This window comes from Mastigoproctus giganteus, chromosome 9 (genome assembly GCF_048544385.1).
Source record: "Mastigoproctus giganteus isolate SK-2022 chromosome 9, ASM4854438v1, whole genome shotgun sequence".
NCBI lineage: Eukaryota > Metazoa > Arthropoda > Arachnida > Uropygi > Thelyphonidae > Mastigoproctus > Mastigoproctus giganteus.
In genome coordinates this window covers 215,759,380-215,783,668 of record NC_143583.1, presented here as the reverse complement: position 1 = coordinate 215,783,668, position 24,289 = coordinate 215,759,380, and the positions used below count along the sequence as shown (strand labels likewise).

At 38.2% G+C, this 24,289-nt stretch overlaps 1 protein-coding gene across 2 annotated transcripts in view; it reads right to left on the bottom strand.

Annotated features, from left to right (window-relative positions):
* The window catches only part of LOC150081121 (ubiquitin carboxyl-terminal hydrolase 24-like), a 908,750-nt gene that overhangs the window by 527,309 nt on the left and 357,152 nt on the right, over window positions 1–24,289 (bottom strand). For both annotated transcript variants that reach the window (XM_090381072.1, XM_090381073.1), the window contains exon 23: window positions 9,021–9,198. In XM_090381072.1, the coding sequence (XP_090237198.1) occupies window positions 9,021–9,198 (178 nt within the window). The remainder of the gene's footprint in view (window positions 1–9,020; window positions 9,199–24,289) is intronic.

Here is a 24,289-nt window from a genome sequence, read left to right as displayed (position 1 = left end):
TTTTTATTATTAAATTATGATGTAAAAAGGGACAAAATTTTTTTTACTGTTTCAAGTTTCTAAAAATACATGAGCATCCTAAAAGGGAAGACCCCCATCTCCCTTCTAGAGTTTCCCATCGTAATAGGTGTGTGTGTGTGTGTGTGTGTGTGTGTGTGTGTGTGTGTGTGTGTGTGTGTGTGTGTGTGTGTGTGTGTGTGTGTGTGTATACCGTATTTTCCCATGTATAAGACGAACCTTAATTTTGGGGCCCGAAATTTGAAAAAAAATGTATTACACATAAAGTTATTGAACTCAAGTTTTATTCAACATAAAATTCATACAACTCCTCATCACTGTCAAAACTCCCATCCATTAGCTTGTCCTCATCTGTGTTTGATGACGAATCACTGTCTTCATATATTTCTTTGTCCTCAGTTCCATCTATGGCATTTGAAATGCCACACTTCTTAAATGACTTGACAACGATCTCAATCTTGATATTATCCCAGGATCTTTTCACCCAAGTACAAACTTCTCCTATAGTTGGTTTCTTCACTCTTCCTGCTGGTGTCAAATTGTCCCCAGAAGACTTCATCCATTGGTTCCATTCGTCTCTCATGGCAGCTTTGAAGGGTTTGTTAATGCTGATATCAAGTGGTTGGAGCTGGGATGTTAAGCCTCCAGGCATGATGGCAAGTTTTGTTTTTTGCTCTACAGCAATCTTCTTTGTTTTTTGTTATGTGTGCCCTGAACTGATCAAGCATCAATAGGGCAGGTTTGCATAAGAGCCCACCTGGTCTCCTGCTCCAAACTTTCTCAAACCAGATCTTCATCCCATCCTGATCCATCCAACCCTTGTCATGAACGTGGACAATCACTCCTCGACGAATGTCTTCTTTTGTCATTGTTTTGCGTTTGAAAATCAGCATAGGAGGCAGCTTGGTTCCGTCAGCACAACAAGCTAGAACAACTGTATAATGGCTCTTTTTGTGTCCACTTGTCTTCACAGTTTTCACCCCCTAACAGTTCTGTTACTTGGGACATCAAATTGAAGGGGGAGCAATCTGTCCCAATTCAAACTGATGTGTCTTCCGACATTGAATGACAAAACGATGAAATTCAAGGACCTTCTGCTCATGGCTTTCAGGCATCTTTTGGGCAAGTCTGGTGTGTGTACGCATGCTTAGTCCATTCCGTTTCATGAACCTGAAGCACCAATTGTGTCCTCCTTTGAAATCAGTAACTTCTTTTTTATCAGCAATTCTTGCCTCATGCTGAACCATCTTTGTGGACACAGGAATTCTAATTGCCCTTTGCTCTTCAATCCACATCTTCAATTCCCTCTCTAAATCAGGCCATTTTGCTGACGCCACAGCAGAAGGCCTCTCATGGCCTTCTGCTGTGGCGTTTTCAGTATAGTTTCTTCTTCCCGTAGCCAGTCTCGGATTGTTTTCTCAGTGGGAGGAGGACCAAACGTACATTCAGCAGCACGATTCTTAATGAGTACTATCTGGGAAGACACAAACATGCAAAATGATCCCATTACTCATTAAGGAATAGAAATGATTTGGCTGGAGTGGACTGAGTGAGTTTGAGAAGAAATTAGCATCTTTATATATATCCACCCTTTATCATATATAGATAGACCCATCATCAGGAACAAACTGATAATTGGTCAGAGCTACAGAGACAAGATTCTGACACCATAGCGAGTTGAGGAAGGATGGTTGCAGATGGGGGTGGAAGTCTGCCTTCAGCCAGCGTGGTTGATTCCAACCAAGCCTGTTCCAATAATCAACCAGGTGATTGATTGTTGGAACAGGCTCACATATATGTATATTAATGGATGAGTTGAATAAATTCAAGGGAGAAACTAAACAAAAAATTCTTAGAGGGTAAGAAGGGAGAACTGTATTTTTATTTTTATTTTATATATATATACTTTTTTTTTTGGCTTTGGCTGATGCTATACAAGCATTTTTTATTGCATCATTTGCCATTATTACTATTACTACTACTACCAGCTGTAAGATTTGTGCTTAAAATTTGTGAGATTTACTGGATACCAAGCAATTTCTATTAATAACTTGCTTAATGGCTAAGTGAGTAAATGAAGTAAGCTCTGAACCCAACTACTCTGACAATCTAGCTCTAACAATGATGATGTTAACTTGAGTAGTAGTAGCAGTGGCATTTGATGCAAGAAAGCAAATGTATGAGCTCATGCAGCATCAGCCAAAAAAAAATCACACCATTCCCTCCAAATGCCTGTCCAGTTCCTCCTTAAATTTATTCAACCTATCAACTTCCACAACGACAGATGGAAGTTCGTTCCAGCAATTAACCACCTGCTGGCTAAAGGCAAATTTCCGCACATCTAATCTACATCTGTCTTTTCTTAATTTGAATTTATGCCCCCTTAGGTTCGTAATCTGAACAAGTGGAAGGATCACATCAGAATTCAGCGTGCTCAACCCATTCAAGGCCTTATACACCTCAATCAGATCATGGCGCAGGTGCCTAGTCTCCAGCCACTGCAATTTGCAGAACTTAAGCCTCTCTTGGTAAGAGGATCCCTTCATTCCCCTCACCAATCTTGCTGCCCTTCTCTGTACACGCACAAGTAAATCTACATCCTTCCTAAAATGAGGCCTCCAGACCTGTACACAGTACTCAAGGCGTGGCCTGACCATTGCCTTATACAGAGGGACAATCACCTCCTTTTCCCTGCTAGCAAAATTCCTATATATCATTGACAAAACCCCATGACTTGGCCTGGCAGCCTGTCTGCATTGCTCAGAAAACTTCATATCTGACTGCACAATTACTCCCAGGTCTTTTTCATTTTCTACCACCTTAAGTGTAGTACCACACAGCTGGTACGTTTCTCTGGGGTTACTTCTACCCATATGCAGTACTTTGCATTTGTCAAGGTTAAACTTCAGCTGCCACTTCTTAGCCCAGCTGCCCAAATTATCTAGATCCTGTTGCAGTAGCACACTGCCATTACTGTCATTAACAACCCTGCCAACCTTTGTATCATCTGCAAACTTCGACATTAAGCCTGATATACCTACATCAATATCATTGATAAATATACAAAACAACAGTGGACCTAACACCGAACACTGTGGGACTCCACTAATAACATTAGTCCAAGAAGAGCAGAACCCATTGATTACCACCCTCTGTCTTCTCCCACTTAACCATCCTTTTATCCATTGTAGCAACTTACCCTTAATACCATTCTGCTCCAATTTGTACAATAGTCTTCCATGCGCAACAGTGTGAAAAGCTTTCCTGAAATCCAAATATATGATATCAAAATTATTTTTTGCATCCAGTTCCTTTGTAACCACATCATAATATCCTATCAAATTTGTCAGACAAGACTTTCCCTTAACAAACCCATGCTGTGTCTGAATTATTGCTGCAGTCTTGTCTAGATGATCCTGCAATGCATCTTTAACCAGTGACTCCATTATTTTACCCGGAACAGAAGTTAAACTAACTGGTCTGTAATTACTCGTGTCATCCTTCGATCCCCCTTTGTGAATTGGGGATACATTTGCACATCTCCAATCCGTGGGAACCTCTGAGTCCAAGGATGCTCTCATAATTATGGCTAAGGGTTTGCTTAGTTGCTTTGCCGCCTCCTTTAATATAACTGGGTAGATCCCATCCACCCCAGGTGCTTTTCTTATGTTTAACTTCAACAATTTCTCCTCCACTTTGCTTTCAGTTATTACAAAATCATTAAGTATCCTGCTACAATTTGATAACCTTCTGCCATTTTCAAACCTTAATAATTCCTCATGTGTGAATGTAGATGCAAAATACTCATTCAGTTCGTTTGCTATCCGAGCAGGATCATCAACAGTCGAACCATCGATGTCAAGTGGACCAATCAGATTCATCCCCTTCCTTTTAGAGTTTATATAAGTAAAGAAATCCTTGCTGTTTTTCTTAGCATCTTTTGCCAAGGATTTCTCGTAATCTGCCTTCGCCTGCCTAACCTCCTTTGTCACCTGATTACAGACTAGCTTATATCTGCCATAGGCTTCTGAGTTGTTAATAATCATCAAATGTAACAGAAACCACTTGGTATCCAATAAATTCCACAATTTAAAGCTCAAACTTATGTAGCATTAAGTGCCAATTACTTTCATTTTGATTTAGTGATATGAAAAATTGATTTCCACAGATATTAACTGCAGATTTCCAAAGATAACATCATTTCATCTATGGAAACTGGCCATTTTTTTCTCTCTTGATGCATAAAATATACTAATATGTACTCAAGCAACTATAGAAAGTGGTATCAATGGTTGATGTTTAAGAATCTTTCAGGATATTTTAATCGTCCAATGAGTTTGATGTCATGTGGGTGCAAAACTAGTGACGGTCGTGTTCCAAGCCGCTAAGTGGATTTTTCTTATTTATTGATTTGAAATTATTGTTTTTCTAAAACTTTTGATTTAAATTTAGTAGTATAACATTATTTTGTGATTTTTTGATTAATTTGGTGTATTTATTCTTTACTCGGCCTTGTAAAAGTATCGGTAAGGGTTTCCACGTGTTCGTAACTACCGCTACCGTTATTAACTTTCCCGTCATTGTGATACCGTACTAGATATACCGTAGGTTATATACCGTACTAGATAGCGTTAGTTGAACTTCGTTAGCAGTTAAATTGTACGTTTAAATAAATACATATAACGACTTAGATTACAAACGTAATATAATTAATAACATAACATAATTAATTAATAAATTAATAGAATCATGACTCAGACCAGAGCAGCAAAGCAAAAGGCTCAAGCTAATGGAAGTGCTGTGGCTCAGAGCAGAACTGAGGGGGGCAGTTGTCCTCTGACTCACAGCCTTATAAAATGCACTGTTTGCTTGATGTTTGCAGAGCAATCGGGTACGGGACTTGATACTGCCAAGGGGGATGTCTTTGTGTGTGCGTGATGCAAGGAGTGTAACGATATCAGGCAACAACTCGGCGTTCTTTTGGGCCTATATGAGAGCTTGAAGGACAGGGTGGATGCCCTCGAAGAAATTAAATTGAGGGGCCCATCAAGCTCTCAGCTGCCCACATCAACGCCAGAGCTTGCACTTGGGCATCGCGTGACACAGAGACAACCCCCAAGGCAGAATGCGCTGGTCCCGAAGGAACTAGTAGTTGTTGGTGACTCTATTGTCAGGGAAACGGGGAACATGCTTTGTAAAAAAGATAGGTGGAACAGGACTAGGGTATGTCTGCCAGGGGCAAAGGTTGATGACGTTGTAGAGCGAATATCATCTTTTAAGGGCACAAAAGGTGATATAGTTGTACACGTTGGCACTAATAATATTAAGAGTAGGAGACCGGCAGAATTACTTAACAAGTACAGGTCACTGTTGAACAAAAGCCGAGAATTAGGGTTGAATTTGAAAGTGTCTGCAATTCTGCCCAGACACGATAGGAGGGAGTATATGATGAGAGCCTTGTCGATCAATTCGGCCCTGGAAAGATTGTGCAAGGCTCAAGGGGTAGAATTTTTTTCAGCCTGGACTGTACTTGTTAACAGGAGAGATTGCTTCTACAGGGATGGGATACACTTAAATAGAAAGGGTGCAAGAATAGTTGCTGATGCTATCGAGGCAGTGTTAGGTGGGTCGGAAAACTGCTAGCTTGGGGGGAGACAAAGACCAATAGATTGACAGTAGCCACTGGCAGAGGTGAAAGAGATTCTTGCACTGCTTCTATTAGAATGAGCAGAAGCCTGAAAAACAAGATGCATGGTATTTCAGAGACTGCTGGGAGCCATTGCGGTACAAGTAAACACATGGGTTGTGTTAGGGTAGCTAAGAATAGAAACAGGTGCAGGTATACTTGCGTGTACACCAATGCTAGGAGTTTAGTAAATAAATTTGATGAATTTGAGGTATTGCTCAAAACATCGAAGGCAGATATTGTAGGGATATCAGAGACGTGGTGTCACACAGATATAAGGGATGCGGAACTGCAATTTGGAGAGTTCAACGTCTACAGAAAGGATAGACAGGATAGGAAGGGGGGAGGTGTTATGCTATTAGTTAAGAAACACATAAAAACCAAGGAAGTGAAGCCAGTCGACATCGCTGGACAGTGCAGTGTGGAGTCAGTTTGGTGTGACATAAGCATTGGGAGATCAAAATTGAGAGTAGGAGTGTGCTATAGGCCTAATGACTCTGATGAGTATAATAAGGAACTGTACAGGGAAATAGAGTGGGCCAGTAAATCAGAGTGTCTTATAATGGGAGATTTTAATTTCCCAGATATTGACTGGAATTTGTGGGCTGGATACTCACACACTAGCAGGGCTTTTGTGGATTTATTGGATGATTGTTTTCTACATCAGCATGTTCGGGAGGCAACTAGAGGGAGTAATACTCTTGATTTGATTATCAGCAGTGATTCTTCATGCATCAAGAATCTGCAGATAAATGAACCACTAGGTGGCAGCGATCACAGTGTGCTGAAGTGGGATTTACTCAAAGAGGTAACTACCATTAGGGGTAAAGGGAAGGGTTATTGCTTCCGTAAAGGCGACTACGATGGACTGAGACAGTATTTAAATTCTATACAGTGGGACCAACTGATGATGTTACCAACAGCAAATTCAAAATGGGAAGCATTCAAAGAACTTATCTTGGAAGCTACTAGGCTTTACATACCAACTAAGAAATATTGTTCAAGGTTTAGGCCAAAATGGATGTCAGATGAACTAATGAGGCATATGGCAGAGAAGAAAAATGCATGGGATACTTACAAATTAACACATGACACAGAAGCCTATGATAGATACAAGTTGATATGCAACCAAGTTACAAAGGAGGTTAGGCAGGCGAAGGCAGATTACGAGAAATCCTTGGCAAGGGATGCAAAGAAAAACAGCAAAGAGTTCTTTACTTATGTAAACTCTAGAAGGAAAGGGATGAATCAGATTGGTCCACTTGATATTGATGGGTCAAGTGTTGATGATCCTGCTCAGGTGGCTAACAAACTAAATGAATATTTTGCATCGACATTCACACATGAGGAGTTATTCAGCGAGGGGAATGCCAGAGGTGTATTCAACTCTAGCAGTAAGTTACAGAATCATGAAATAACTGGGAGTAAAGTGGAGGAGAAACTGTTGAAGATAAACACAAGAAAGGCACCCGGGGTGGATGGGATCTATCCAGTTATATTAAAGGAGGCAGCAAAGGAAGTAAGCAAACCCTTAGCCATAATTATGAGAGCTTCCTTGGACTCAGGGGAGGTATCCATAGACTGGAAATGTGCAAATGTGACCCCAATTCACAAAGGAGGATCAAAGGCTGACACAAGTAATTATAGACCTGTGAGCTTGACCTCTGTTCCAGGAAAATTAATGGAGGCACTGGTTAAAGACGCACTGCAGGATCATTTAGACAAGACTTCAGTTATAGCTCAGACACAGCATGGTTTTGTTAAGGGGAAGTCTTGCCTGACCAACTTGATTGGATACTATGATGCAGTCACAAAAGAACTAGATGCAGGGAATAACTTTGATATTATATACTTGGATCTTAGAAAGGCTTTTGATACTGTTGCACATGGAAGACTGCTACACAAATTGGAGCAGTGTGACATTGGAGGCAAATTGCTGCTATGGATAAAGGGGTGGTTGAGGGGGAGAAGACAGAGAGTGGTAATCAATGGACACTGCTCATCGTGGACTGATGTTATTAGTGGAGTCCCTCAGGGCTCAGTGTTGAGTCCATTATTGTTTTCTGTATTTATAAATGATATTGATGATGGTATATCGGGATTAATGTCCAAGTTTGCAGACGATACAAAGGTTGGCAGGGTTGTCAAGGACACTACTGACACTATGCTTCTGCAACAGGATCTGGAAAGGTTGAGCAGATGGGCTGAGAGGTGGCAAATGAAGTTTAACATTGACAAATGTAAAGTACTACACATGGGAAACAGCAACCCCAGAGCAACGTATCAACTCTATGGTACAACACTGACAGTGGTAGAGAATGAAAGGGACTTGGGGATGATTGTGCAGGCAGATATGAAGTTCTCTGAGCAGTGCAGATGGGCTGCAAGAGTAGCTCATGGAGTATTGTCAATGATATACAGGAATTTTTCCAGCAGGGATAAGGTGTTATTCCATTGTATAAGGCGATGGTCAGGCCACACCTAGAGTACTGTATACAGGTCTGGAGGCCTCATTTCAAGAAGGATGTAGAGCTGCTGGAACGAGTACAGAGAAGGGCAACAAGATTAGTGAATGGAACAAAGGGGTGCTCTTACGAAGAAAGGCTTAAGTTTTGCAAATTACAGTGTCTGGAGACTAGGCACCAGCGAGGTGATCTGATAGAGGTGTATAAAGCCTTGAATGGTTTAAGCATGCTCAATGCTGATGGGATTCTTCCTCTAGCTCAGAATAATCACCTGAGAGGGCATAAATTCAAATTGAGGAAAGACAGATGTAGGATAGACGTGCGGAAATTTGCCTTTAGCCAGCGGGTGGTTGGTTGGTGGAACAGACTTCCATCCCTTGTGGTGGAGGTTGATAGCCTAAATAAGTTTAAGGCTCAGCTGGACAGGTATTTTGAACGAACAGAGGGGTGAAGTGGAAGTGGTTTTTTTTTTTTTTTTTTGGCTGATGCTGCATAAGCTTGCTTTCTTGCATCAAATGCCTCTACTAATGCTAATGCTAATGCTAAAACATGTTTGGCAGTAGGGGACCACAAACAGCACTAGGGATCCACTTCCCCAAATGTGAACTACTAATGAGTAGAATTTTTTTCCTTTCTCCATTTTCATTATTAAAATCACTGTTTTTGTTTTCTCCAAAGTGAACTTGCATTATTGTAATGTATGAGGAATACCATGACTTTGTTGCAAATGAGTTTAGTATAATAATATTCTTGACTTACTGAAAAAAGTTTAATATATAGAATGAATATAGCAAATAGAAAATGAAAAATAGATTTTTTTATAAATAATATTAATAAGCAATATATTTTACCATAATTGAAAATTCTTCCTTAGAAGACTCTAAATAAATTGTAAATGATAAAGAACAACCAAGGAAAGATGTTCCATGAGGGAGAATAGCTCGCGGAGCTGTATGAAGTTCATCTATAGAAGATATATATTGCTCTGCTATTTGAAGCAGGCGACAGATATTTTGAAGCCTTGTAGTCCTACAAAGAGAAAAAAAATATATAAAGTTGCAACTTATATTTAGTTCCTTCAACAGTTCAAGTGTCAATCGGAATGTAAAACTTCCTATTTTAAATATATATGTACAGGGTGTATTTAAATTGGTGTCAAATATTCTAGGGGTGTATTCCCATTGACCAAACATTAAAAGAAGTTCATATAAACATGGGTCGAGAAACACTTAGTTTCTTCCCCACACTCCTTGATACCTCCAAGTCATGTAAACACGATACTAGTAGAGACCCACCGTTCAGCAGAAAAGATATCTGCAACGGGTAGTAATGTTTTCTTTTGCTGATTGCTTTTGCTTTGTTGTTTACAAATTAGTTAGTTGTGGAAGATACTGCAGATTACTTCGGATTAAAGAAATCATAAAGAAAATATATTCGGTGAGTGAAATGGCAGAGATGCACTACACTTATGGTCTTGCAGATGGGAATGCATTAAGAGCACATAGCTTAAGAGAGAAAGGTACCCCGACAAGCATTTACCTTGTCCAAGAACATTCACATGAATTCTGAGAGAGGGAGCTCATTTGAGAGAAGATCTTTTGATACTGGAAGACCAAGAGAGGTATGAAATGCTGACCTTGAGGAATGACTTCTTCGTAATGTGGACGAAGATCTATCAGATAGTACAAGAAGAATTGCAGTAAGTGAAGGAGTTAGTCATAACGACTATTTGGAATATTCTTCATGAAAACTGTCTGTACCCCTATCACCTTCAATGGGTGCAAGGACTTACTGAGGCAGACTTTCTGCCACGAAGAACATTGTGCCAATGCATTCAACAAAAGTGTGCTGTGATCCTGAATTTATTAGCATTTATATTGTTCACTGATGAGGCTGGTTTTACATGTGATAGGGTCTTAAACTACCATAACAACCACATCTGGAGTGATGACAAATCTCATGCAGCGTGACAGGACAAACATCAACCTAAGTTCAGTCTAAAGTTTGGGCTGGAATCGTGCATGATCATTTGATAGGCTCTTACTTTTTACCTCCGCATCTAACAGAAGACATTTATTCGCAGTTTCCTGAAAATGAATTGCACCATTTAATGATGATGTACCTCTGGACGTCGTCCGACAAATGTGGTTCATGCACGATGGCACCCCGGTTCATTTTAGTTGGAGAGTTTGTCAGCATTTGGATGGCCATTTTCTTCAAAGATGGATGAGTTGCGAGGGCTCCATTGAATGGCTTGCTCGATCACCAGTTGAACCCAATGGATTTTTATCTATAGGAACATTTAAAGTCCATTGTTTACGCAACTCCTGTTCCTGACGTTTTAAGAGAGTGTATCATGAATGGATGTGAGCAAATATGTAACACTCCAGATGTATTCAACAGAGTATGCCAAAGCATGGAATGTAGGCTCAGAGGATGCATCGAAGCAGGGGGAGAGCATTTTGAACAATTTTTGTAACAAAATGTTCTGTCTTGTGTTTACTTTTTTTTTTGTTTGTTTCTGTTAAACTTTGTCTTGTTTAATTGCATTACTTGTTCTGTTGGATTGCTTATTAATTATTTGATATTGTTAAACAATAAAATTCCTCCTACCTCAGAAACTAAGTGTCTCTAGACCTATGTGTATATAAACTTTTGTTAATGTTTGGTCGATGGGAATGCGTCCCTAGAATATTTGACACCAATTTAAATACACCCTATATATATGCATTTTTTTCATTATTGGCAGTGTCCTTTATTGCCAATTGTCCTTTATTTTTTCATTATTGCCAATTTTGAGTGATAACTATATCAGTGCACCCTTCAAAAATCCAATATCAATTCTGCCTAGTTCATCTGACTGAATGTAGTGCAGCAGCCTTATTATTATTATTAGCAAATGTCAGAAATTCGCAAGTAATTAACTCAGAGGCAATGATAATTCTTAGATGCTAAAGGTGGGATTTGTATAAATATAGGATTTCTAAAAAAATTAATATTCCTGTGTAATATAAAATGTGTGGGAGCTGTATGCAGTTATTCTATGGAAGATATATATTATGCTGCTTTTTGAAGAAAGCAACAGATGAAATACAGATACTTTCATCTAAGTGCACTCCAGATGAAAATATAAATTCTTCTGAAAAAAAGTTCCTCTCTGGCAACTCCCCAATACAAATTAGTACAGTATTGAAATCATTGCAAAATCTGGAATTATGCACTCGAAATGTAAATATTTATACATTTCGAGTGCATAATTTAGAAACTAGCTACATTGAAAAAATAACTCATCATTAGCAGAGGCAAATGATGCAAGAAAGTAAGTCTATAGCATTAGCAGAGGCAAATGATGCAAGAAAGCAAGCCTATACAGCAACAGCCAAAATAAAAAAAAAAAAAAAAACTTCCTATATCACCCGCCCACTGTAACTATGCACATGATCTGATTAACTCCCCATCTCTCCACCCCCCACACAGAGAGAGAGAGAGAGAGAGAGAGAGAGAGAGAGAGAGAGAGAGAGAGAGTGTTTTAGCATATTACATGTAATAAAGTGTGATGGGGTGACAGGCATTCAATATCGATTATTATTATTTTCCTTTTTTTTTTTTTTTTAACATTGGAAATTTTCCAGGAAACATTTATAAATGACAATGGTATCTGATCTCACAGACCCCACTTTTTTTTTTATTTTTCTTAAAAGGTTTTTGGTTCTTTTGAATTATGTTTGTAGAGAATTGCAATACTTAATAAATGCAGGGTTTTATTTATTTTTATTTTGTAAATGAACAATTTAAATTAAAAATTTCTTTTTTACACCTGGATATCCAATGACACAATATTTTTATTAATTCTGTTGAAAATTAAAAAAAATACATAGCATGAACATAAAAATATAAATGCAGAAAACTATTACAGTTTGAAAATGGAAGAAGATTATCAAATTGTAGCAGTGTGCTTAATGATTTTGTAATAACTGAGAGCAAAGTGGAGGAGAAATTGTTGAAGTTAAACATAAGAAAGGCACCTGGGGTGGATGGGATCTATCCAGTTATTTTAAAAGAGGCGGCAAAGCAACTAAGCAAACCCTTAGCCATAATTATGAGAGCATCCTTGGACTCAGGGGAGGTTCCCACGGACTGGAGATGTGCAAATGTGTCCCCAATTCACAAAGGTGGATCGAAGGGTGACACGAGTAATTACAGACCAGTTAGTTTAACTTCTGTTCCGGGTAAAATAATGGAGTCACTGGTTAAAGATGCATTGCAGGATCATCTAGACAAGACTGCAGCAATAATTCAAACACAGCATGGGTTTGTTAAGGGAAAGTCTTGTCTGACAAATTTGATTGGTTATTATGATGTGGTCACAAAGGAACTGGATGCAAAAAATAATTTTGATATCATATACTTGGATTTCAGGAAAGCTTTTGACACTGTTGCGCATGGAAGACTACTGTACAAATTGGAGCAGAATGGTATTAAGGGTAAGTTGCTACAATGGATAAAAGGATGGTTAAGTGGGAGAAGACAGAGGGTGGTAATCAATGGGTGCTGCTCTTCGTGGACTAATGTTATTAGTGGAGTCCCACAGGGTTCGGTGTTGGGTCCACTGTTGTTTTGTGTATTTATCAATGATATTGATGAAGGTATATCAGGCTTAATGTCGAAGTTTGCAGATGACACAAAGGTTGGCAGGGTTGTTAATGACAGTAATGGCAGTGTGCTACTGCAACAGGATCTAGATAATTTGGGCAGATGGGCTAAGAAGTGGCAACTGAAGTTCAACCTTGACAAATGCAAAGTACTGCATATGGGTAGAAGTAACCCCAGAGAAACGTACCAACTGTGTGGTACTACACTTAAGGTGGTAGAAAATGAAAAAGACCTGGGAGTAATTGTGCAGTCAGATATGAAGTTTTCTGAGCAATGCAGACAGGCTGCTAGGGCAGGTCATGGGGTTTTGTCAATGATATATAGGAATTTTGCTAGCAGGGAAAAGGAGGTGATTGTCCCTCTGTATAAGGCAATGGTCAGGCCACGCCTTGAGTACTGCGTACAGGTCTGGAGGCCTCATTTTAGGAAGGATGTAGATTTGCTTGAGCGTGTACAGAGAAGAGCAACACGATTGGTGAGGGGAATGAAGGGATCCTCTTACCAAGAGAGGCTTAAGTTCTGCAAATTGCAGTGGCTGGAGACTAGGCACCTGCGCGGTGATCTGATTGAGGTCTATAAGGCCTTGAATGGGTTGAGCACGCTGAATTCTGATGGGATCCTCCCACTTGTTCAGAATACGAACCTACGGGGACATAAGTTCAAATTAAGAAAGGACAGATGTAGAATAGATGTGCGGAAATTTGCCTTTAGCCAGTGGGTGGTTAATTGCTGGAACAAACTTCCATCTGTCGTTGTGGAAGTTGATAGGTTAAATAAATTTAAGGAGGAACTGGACAGGCATTTGGAGGGTATGGTGTGATTTTTTTTTTTTTTTTTTTTGGCTGATGCTGCATAAGCTCCTACACTTGCTTTCTTGCATCATGTGCCACTACTACTACTACTACTACTACTATTACTGTCTTCAGTGCCACGTGAGATATTTTTGCGTCCTAAGAAAATCGAGCATTTGGCACCCTTTTTAAATTAAAATTAAATAATCTGCATGACGGTGAAGCATCCCCTACCCAAATGCCACCCTAGGCATTTGCCTGGGTGCCAATCACACCACGATGGTACTGTCTTTATTTTTTAAGTTTATAAAACCTGCAAAACATAGAAAAATTAAAAATTATGAATCTGCACTTAAGTATGACTTGTCAAATAATACATAACACTATGTAATAAATTTCCAAAAAAAGGTTCTATTATCTGCATTTCTTAATCTTCATGAATTTTGACATGTTGATTCCAAATATTACCTTAGATTTTGCATACCATTTTCAATGGTTTGTCCAGAAATAAAACAAAGGTAAATATCGAATAATACTAACTTATTATATCACTGACTTATGTATAAGACTTATTACCTATGTGTAACTTCTGTATAGAATACAATATAAATCTTTATTACAAGTAAACATGAAAAAAAAAAATTCACAAATTAAAAGCAGATACCATTCTTGGATAAAAACATATTAAAAATTTTAATGTCATTGTGTTTTGTAGTTAGTCTGATCACCCCAAACAAAGAACCAGATATATGCCTCTCATAGCTTCATTTCATCTTCTTTGGAACTCTTCCACTTCCTGGTGGAATCTCTCATTCCCATGCTCAGAAAAAATTAAGTCAGGAAAAAATCAAGGTGTGAGTGCAAGTGATGGTGCTTGATTGATATTCTGCATTTCAAGTTTCCATAATTCTCACTCTTATTGTTACCAAGGAAATAATGCAGTATACAAAGAAGCAATCACCAAGCATTCTGCTTGGAATCGGTGATTTTATTTTCCACTTCCAATAAAGGCAACATCTGTTTAACCTATGGACTAATAATTATTAGTCCATTTAATTTGCCCACAGATAGGTAACATAAGGCAGTAATACCACCAGTGGATCGACACTGATGGAATTATAATTATATCACCTTTCACTTTTGCAGCAGAAAATTTTGGAAATACAGACTGTATATACTTGAGGATGTGTAAAAGTGAACTTAAAAAAATTGCCAGTCCCAGTTATACCAAGTACTGGGAGCAAGACTGCTTCTTGGAACTAGGTTTTTTTTTTTTACAAAAACCACAAAACCTATAATACTTAATGCTGTGTGCAGAATGAAGGTTCAGAAGATACTTGATGTTAGACATGAATTTCAATAGAATGTAATTTTCAGGAAATACATATGAAGGGAGATCATTACAGAAAATGGAAGTTCAAAGAATAAATGAGGGAGAAGAAAAGTTGGTTCTGCAAGTTTGAAGCTGGACAGTAAAAGTGTGCTGACTATTGCTGCATGGGTACAGACTGGTTCAGAAGAGAGCGAGAATTCATCATCATCATCAGCCATTTTCAATCCACTGCAGGATGAAGGCCTCTCCAGCAACTTTCCAGTTCCTTCTGTTTTGAGCACTGGCCATCCATTTACTACTCAAAAACTCATGAATTTCATCTATCCATCTCCGCCTTTGTCTTCCAGGTTTTCTTCTAGCTCCTCTTGGGTACCATTCTGTTATTTTCTTAGTCCATCTGTCATCATGTCTTTGAGCTATGTGTCCTGCCCAAGACCATTTTAGTTCTTTAGTTTTGATAAGAATGTCCTTTACTTGAGTTTGCTGCCTAATCCATGTGTTTCTCTTCTTATCTAACAGTCTGATTCCCAATATAATTCGTTCCATTCTTCGCTGTGTAGTTCTTAGCTTCTCTTCCATTCTTTTGGTGAGTGCCCAAGTTTCACTTCCATAAGTCATGGTGGGGAGTATACATTGGTTCATTATTTTACGTTTCAGACAAACTGGGATATTGCTCTTCAGTATGTGACTATATTTCCTGAATGCTATCCATCCAAAATTTATTCTTCTCTTGACTTCCAGCCATTTATCATTATTACAGCTAATAACTTGTCCCAGATAAGTATATGACTCCACCTTTTCAATTACTGCTCCTTCAATCATTATTTCCCTTTCCGTGGCATACTTGTTCATCATTACTTTTGTTTTAGCCATATTCATCTTTAGTCCAAAATCCTTACTAGCTGTGCATAACTGATTAAGATTTTCCTCTAATTCTTTGGGATCGTGGCTTATGACCACAATGTCATCTGCAAATCGTAAATGGTTTGGGTACTCTCCGTTCACATTGACTCCTTTCTGCGACCAGTCTAATCTTCTGAAAGCTTCCTCAAGGGCAGCAGTAAACAGCTTCGGAGATATTGTGTCTCCTTGTCGAACTCCTTTCTCGATTTTAAATTTGCTACTGTCTTTGTCTAGTCTAATAAAGGATGTAGCATTCTCATATATTTTCTTCAAAATCATAATATAGGGAGTATCTATGCCTTGTCTTTCCAGTGCCCGAAACATTGCCTTATGCTGTATGGAGTCAAACACCTTTTCATAATCCACAAATGCCAGGCATAATGGTGTTTTATATTCATTTGCTTTCTCCATTAGCTGTGATATTACGTGAAGGTGATCCATAGTTGAGAATCCTGTCCTAAAGCCAGCTTGCTCTTTCGGTTGATTCTCATCAAGTATTCTTTCTAATCTGTTAGTAATGACCCTTGTGAACAACTTGTAGATATGGGATAACAAGCTAATTGGTCTATAATTTCCAATTTCTGATTTATCTCCTTTCTTATGCAGCAAAACTATGATTGCATTATTCCACTGCTTAGGCATCACACCTTTTCTAATGCACTTTGTGAAGAGCCTTGCCAGTTTTTGTGTTATGTCTCTCTTCCTCCCAATTTTAACAACTCTACAGTAACTTCATCTTCCCCCGGGGCTTTCCGATTCTTCATTTTCTTCAATGCATGTTCTACTCATTAGGAAGAATATTGGGTATGTCGTATGTGTTGCTACTTTGCAATCCATCTTCCCCACTGCTGGTATCATTCCCTCGCTCCTTGTATAATTCTCTATAGTAGTCTTCTGCTATTTGAATTATGCCTTTTCTGCTGTTTATAAGTACACCATCGCTATTCTTCAGTTTCAGTATCATTTGTCTTTCTGTATTACTGCTCATGGCTGCTGATTTAAATCCTTTGTTTTCCCTTAATGCTTGTTCTACTTTTCTTGTGTTAAATCTTCTTATGTCCTCTCTGAGTCTCTTTCTAATGGCTTTGCATAACTCAGTATACTCAATTTTCTCCCTGTCAGTGTTTTTCTTGATCTTCATTTGTCGTCTTTGGTTCATCATGACAAGTGTTTCTTGACTAATTTTTTCTTCTTTGGATTTCTGTTTCCCTATAGGTTTCTTGGGCTTTATCACTTTCAGAAAGTTGTAATATTCCTCGTCGATATCTTGGTCCTGAGCAGTCTGCAGAAGCTCAAACTTGTTCTTAAGTTCCAGTACATACTGCTTTTTCTCCTCCTCTGTTATTTCAAAGACCTTTGTATTATTTACTCGAGTCAGTTTTTTCCTTTCCTTTCCTACATGTATATCAAGTGTACATCTTACCATTCTGTGATCACTTCCAACATTTACCTTATTCAGGAAGGTAACATCATTCACAATATATCTTCTGTTAGTGAGGATGAAGTCGATTTCATTAGTTGTTAATCCATTTGGACTCTTCCATGTCCACTTTCTGTTCACCCTTTTCTTGAAAAAAGTGTTCATTACTGACAGTCCTTGAGATTCTGCAAATTCCACAAGTCTTTCACCTCTTTTATTTCTTTCACCAATTCCAAAATTTCCTATAGTTCCTCTTTCCGTGTTGTTTTGCCTTTTTCCAACCTTAGCATTGAAGTCCCCCATAATAATAGTGTAGTGGGTTTTCTGCTCATCTAGAAGACTCTCAATTTCAGTGTCCATTTCTTCAACCTCTTCATCATCATGGCTCGATGTTGGTGCATAAATCATTATAATCTTTAGCTTGTACCTCTTAGAAATCTTGAATATTAGTCTTGACACCCTTGGTGATGTACTTTTGAATTCCAAAATGTTGTTTTTAAAATCTCTATGGACCAGAAACCCAACTCCACCTTCACTCCTTTCACTGTTTCCATTGGTGTACAGCAGATTTCCACTTGATAAACTTATAAGTGATTCATTTCTTCTTCTTGTTTCAGCCAAACCGATGATATTCCAATTCACATTTTCTAATTCCTTTTCCAGCTCTAATATCCTGTCTTCACCGATGAGTGATCGTACGTTATAACAGGCCAAGTTCAATTTCCGTGCATGGCAGCCTGGTCGTACCCAGAGATTCTTAGCACCCTCTGCTTCCACTCTGATCCTCTCGCTGCCGTAAGAGGGAGAGTGAAAGCTGCTGGGGACTGAGGGCCATTTGTATTGTTGTGCTCTCATTGCTGGAGGGTTTGGTCTTTTCCTCTTCACGCTGACCAGGCGTCTTGAAGAGAACCACTCTACACGTTCGTTGCCACCTAAGTGACGTAACAGGGCTTACCATCGAGAAGGTGTGCATGAGTGGATTTTAGGGAGGCAGGCCAACCGGACTTCTCCTAAATCTTCTGTAATAGAGAGATATTGGATCCATCAGTGTTTTAGGCTGAGTGTCTGATAACACACAGGATACCTGTTCCCCTCTAAGCCCTCTAGAGCGAGAATTATAGAAACTAATTCAGAAGAACGGTACCCATGGAAGTATCTATAGAAAAGGCACACAGCAGAAACAGAACATCTATGAGACAGAGAGTGGAGAGACTCTGTTAGAGATGGGTTATTAATTAACCTAACTGTCCTCTTTTGAATGGAGTCTAGAAGCCTTAGCGATGTTCTGGGTGGGGACACCACCTCAGATGCAGAAACAATATTCAACGATAGAGTGAATTTGAGATTGTACAGAGTGAGCAAGCTATTTAGAAGAAAAGTAATGCCAGACTGAAAGAGAAAATCCAGTTTTTTAGATGTAGAGGAAGCAATATTTGTAATGTGCTTATGCCGAGAGCAATTAAAAGTCAGGGTAATCCCGAATAGAGATATGTTATCCTGCCTAGAAATCTGAGTGTCATCAAAGACTTTTAAGACTGAAAGTCCCCATTGTAAAATTACCTGGAGGTCAGCATTTAAGGAAGTGGATATTTGAGAAGTTGAGGGTGCTTGTGCAGGCCAAGGTGTCTCAAACTGGAAGGCAGAATGTAATGCTATCATCAGCAAAACTATGGATAGGATTTCTGGTCACTGGAAGGCCATTAATATACACCAGGAAAAGGGTGGCAGAAAAAACTGAACCTTGCGGAACACTGGCATTCATGGAGAAGTGAAGACAGAGAGCCTTCTATCAATACACACAGTTAGTGGTCAGAGGGAAAACTGGATATCCTATTACAAAAAACAGATAGCAATCCATAAAAGGGAAGGTTATTTAGAAGACCTATATGCCAATCGCAATCAAAAGCCTTTGAAATGTCAAGAGGAACTGCTCGAATTGTTACCAAATTTTACCATTTAATTTGCCCACAGATGGGTAACATAAGGCAGTAATATTGCCAGTGGATCGACACTGATGGAATTCATACTGGCAATCATTGATCAGATGGAAGGTTTATAGATAGTTCAGGAGTTGGCAATTAATGGATTCCTCCATCACTTTAGAAAGAGTAGAAGTAAGTGCAATGGAAAAATAATTGGATGGGGAGGGGGATTTGTCACCCTTTTTAGGAATTCATTGGATATGAGCAAATTTCCAAGCAGGAGGGAAAATGCCAGTGGAATAAGAAACTGTAAAAAGTGATACAGAACAGGAGTAAGTTCAGAAGCACAGCACTTCCTTAGCATCAAGATTATTTAAAATTCTTTTGACATCCTTTGGGGAAAGACCACTGAAGGCAATGAATGGAATGAACATGGAGATTTAGATGCAAGCCAATTGCAATATGCAAAATCAATAAAATTAATTAAAGATAATAAACCAACCATTAAAGAAAACAGAGATAAAATGAATAACAAGGAACAAACAAACACGACCATTAAATCCAATCTTATCAGAGGGCCCCCCCTGGATATAACAGCTGTGAATATTACTGTATTTTGAATGGATTGCAAATTACAGCAACAAAACAGAGGCAGAAATTAACTAAAATGTCAGCCTGAAACAGTAAAATCACATCACAGAGGCCCTAAGGCAGCAACAGAAAAACAGAAAAGCTTAATCACTCACCACTCAACCAGATTACTGCCAAAGTGAAGGAATGAAGTTGATATCAGAAAATAAAAGCATTACAGATAAAATATCGAGGGCAGTCTGAGCAGTGCAAAGCAAAGTAACAACTAGCAGACACTACAAGCATGAGAAATAAAAAAAAAAAAAGATAAAAAAAAAAAAAAAAGATAAAAAAAGAAAAAAAAAAAAGGAAAGTAAAAGAAAATAGAATGGTTATCTATTATTTTTATTTCTTTCTTTCCCTAATTTTTTTTTATTATTATTATCAACTTTTATAGGTTATTTTTGGACGCTTTCAGCAGCCACTTACATTTGTGATATTCTATTTTCTTTCACGTTTTGCTTGTCACCGGCTTGGACTGCTACAGACAGGGGCACATTCTTAAATTATATTCTAATCACACACACACACACACACTTATAGGACTTTACTGCTCCCATACAGTAAACTCCAACTTATAATAACCTTCTACTGCACTGGTGTCCAACCTTTTCCTGTACAGTGGTCATATTCAAAAAAATTCAAAGTTAGATTTCTTTAGTGTGTTACATTTTTCATATCTTGTTGCATGTAAAAGTAAAATTGAAAATATTTGAAAATTTTATTAAGTACAATACACAATTACATTTAATGAATAAAACATTTAATGAGAATTTTTTTTGATAATTAACAAAATTTAAAATGCTGTTTTAGTTCACCTTCCTCGCTGGCCGTAGGTTGGACACCTCTGTGAATCAACTGGAAGCGCCCCGTTCGAGAATTAGAAAAGTGATTTTCTTTTACCCTGACAAATAATCATCTCTGTGGTTTCGCGGAAGTGCGTTATCCACATTTCTCCATAAATTTTTCCTATCTCTGTTTACATGTTCACAGTACCTGTATATCCGAATGACACCGACATTTTGGACGGTTTCAAAAAAAAAAAGAAAAGAAAAAATTCAAATTTAAATACTAGTGACAATACTGATGACGAGAGACGGAAAACGAGGACAACGAAGGTAATTAATCCTTCTAAACATGAATTTTTGGCATTTGGTGAAAGTGAAGTTAGAAGGCCTGACGTAGCCCAGTGGTCAGGAGCGAGAGTGCACAGCACGCGTTCCTTGAGTGGACTGGTGTTCAAGCCCGTGATTACTAAATACGATAAATATTTGTATTGACGATTTATTGTAAACTCTACTGACTTGGTTGTCGTGCCGGAGTATAAACAGGAAAATAATAAATAAGAAAATAAAATTGTCAATTAGGTTACAGTTAAATGCAATTCGTGGATTCCTAATTGATAAGAAGGTTTCAGAAGAATTTGATGAATGCTCTGAGCATGATACCAATTTCATCAAGTGAATGTGAACAAGGATTTTCAGAAATAAATCTGATCGCCAGCCCAACTAGCGCTTCATTGATGACAAAAACAGATTCTTCACTACTGTTTCTTAAAATTGTAGGCTCGCCGCTGACCCGCTTCGATCCAGCAAAATATGTCGATTCATGGCTGCTTCAGAAACGTCATTCAGCAATCGACACACAAAGAGGAAGAAAAGAAGTCGGCAACCTGCGGCTGGTGAACCGCATGCAGCTCTTTTAACATGTAACTGCGATTCTTTAATTTTACAGCTCACATGAAGCACAATTTGAAATGGAGTTAGAGGACTTAAAAATCAAGGACATGTGGAGTGCAAGACTAAAATGCCTTAAAACTGAAATTGAGGAGTTGGAGAGGCAAAAGGCTGCCCTTACAATTCCACACAAATGGACGGCGATAGATGAGTTGAAAATGTAGACCAAATTGTGTTTGATGCGTGGAGTAGCTTACCGAACCCATATATAAATTTGAAAATATTTGCGTTTGGACTTCTCTCAGTTTTTGGTTTGACGTATTTCTGTGAGCAAATATTTTTTAACATGAACTATATTAAAAATAAATCAAGAAACCGTCGTCTGAACAATGTGAGCATGTTTAATTACGACATACTCGCATGATGTTGAGAGACTCGCTCAAGAAGTTCATCAGCAAAAGTCACATTAATTTGTACCTATTTGGATGTTTGTTACGTTTTTCAGTATTAATAAATAATATTTCAAAAATATATATATTTTTTAATAAACACCTTCCCACTCTATTCCATTTCTTAAAAACTCTCTTCTCCCCCCCCCTCCTCCTCCAAACTTGAGCTGAGGTACGGCTCTTTGGATTCTCTTTCTCTCTCTTTTTTTTTAATTAGATCAAAAATGGCTCTTCACTCAAAAAAGGTTGCTGACCCCTGGCATATAGTATCGGATGAGAAGTTAATAAAAATTTGGAATATTCTACAAAAACTTTATTATGAAATTATTTTTACTTATGTTATTATTTTTTACTTATTTTACTCACATTTTACTTATTTTTTTTATATAAGAACTCTTTATTATATACTTGAATAATATTGAATATTATATACTTGAATAATATTGAATATTATATACTAGAATAATAAATTTATGCTTAATAAACTGTGTTAATATACTTAATTTGTTATTCTTATTCTAACAAAATTACTACTAAAGTAACAATATCAGGAAAAAAAATTTGTAGAGTACTTTTCATATTCTTTTAATTTAAAATTTTTCCTAATAGCAAAGAATGAGTACCGGCACCTATTTTTTCACAAAAAAAGCACTGACTAGGAGTATAGTAAATAAATTTGATGAATATGAAGCTGGTCAAGATATCAAAGACAGATATTGGTTGTGATATCAGTGGTTTGTTATGTTATTTGGTTTTTAGGAGCATTAGCAACTAAGGCCATATTGCTCCGGGATATGCAGTGGTTATTCCCTGACCTTTCCGCATCCTCCGTATTTGGCAGTGACGGGCTCGAACCCCAGTCTAATCAAGAAGCATGTGCTGCTGCTGCTCCTTCCCACCTGGCTACGGAGGCGCCCGTGACTTGGAATCACATGGATATAAGGAATGCAGAATTGGAATTTGGGGAGTAAAATGTATAAAGAAAGAACAGACAGGATAAGAAGTGCAGAGTGGTTAGTTGTTAGTTAGGAAACACATAAAATCTAAGGCACCGCATCCAGTTGATATGGGTGGCCAGTGCAATGTTGAGTCATTCTGGTGTGACATAAGCACTGGGAAAGCAAAAATGAGGGTAGGAGTGTGTTATATGCCAAATGATAAGTACAGATAAGTACAATGAACAACTGTACAGAGAAATAGAATGGGTCAGTAAATCAGAATGTCTTATAATGGGGGATTTTAACTTTCCAGATATTGACTGGAACTTGTGGATTGGTCACTTGCACATTAGCAAGATTTTTGTGGATTTATTGGATGACTATTTTCTACAGCAGCAAGTTCAAGAGGCAACCAGAGGGAGTAATACTCTTGATCTGATTATCATCAGTGATTGTTCATGAATATGCAGATAAAAAGAACCACCACAAGGTGGCAGTGATCACAGTGTAATGACTGGTATTTATTTAAAGATATAACTACAATAATGGTTAAAGGAAAGGGTTTTTGCTTCCATAAAGTTGACTATGGTAATCTCAGGCAGTTTTTAATTTCTATACAGTGGCACCAACTGATGATGTTACCAACAGCAAATTCTAAATGGCAAGTATTCAAGGAATTAATCTTGAAAGCTACTAGGTTTTCCATACCAACTAAGAAATACTGTTGTCGGTTTAGGCCTAAATGGATCAGATGAACTGATGAAACTCGAAGCAGAGAAGAAAAATGAATATGATGCATATAAATTAACAGACAGCACAAAAGCCATACAGATCATGATCTGTAATAATTTTTTTTTTTTGTATGCTAGTCAAAAAGAGGGTTAGGGAGGTGAAGGCAGATTAGGAGAAATCTTTGGCAAAGAATGCAAAGAAAAATTTCAAAAACTTTTTTAATTTATATAGACTATAGAAGGAAGGGGATTAATCATATTGGTCCACCTGATATCGATGGTTTGACTGTTGGTGATCCTGCTCAGGTTGCTGCAAACTGAATGAGTATTTTGCATCTACATTCACATTTAAGGAACTTCCTAGGGAATGTTGGCCAGAAGTTTATCAAACTTCTGGCCAACATTCCCTAATAGGGAACTAAATGACTTTGTAATAACTGAAAGGAAAGTGGAGGAGAAATTGTTGAAGTTAAACATAAGAAAGGCACCTGGGGTGGATGGGACCTACCCAGTTATATTAAAGGAGGCAGCAAAGGAAGTAAGCAAACCCTTAGCCTTAATTATGAGAGCTTCCTTGGACTCAGGGGAGTTCCCCATGAACTGGTGATGTGCAAATGTGACCCCCCCCAATTCACAAAGGGGGGGGATCAAAGGGTGACACAAGTAATTACAGA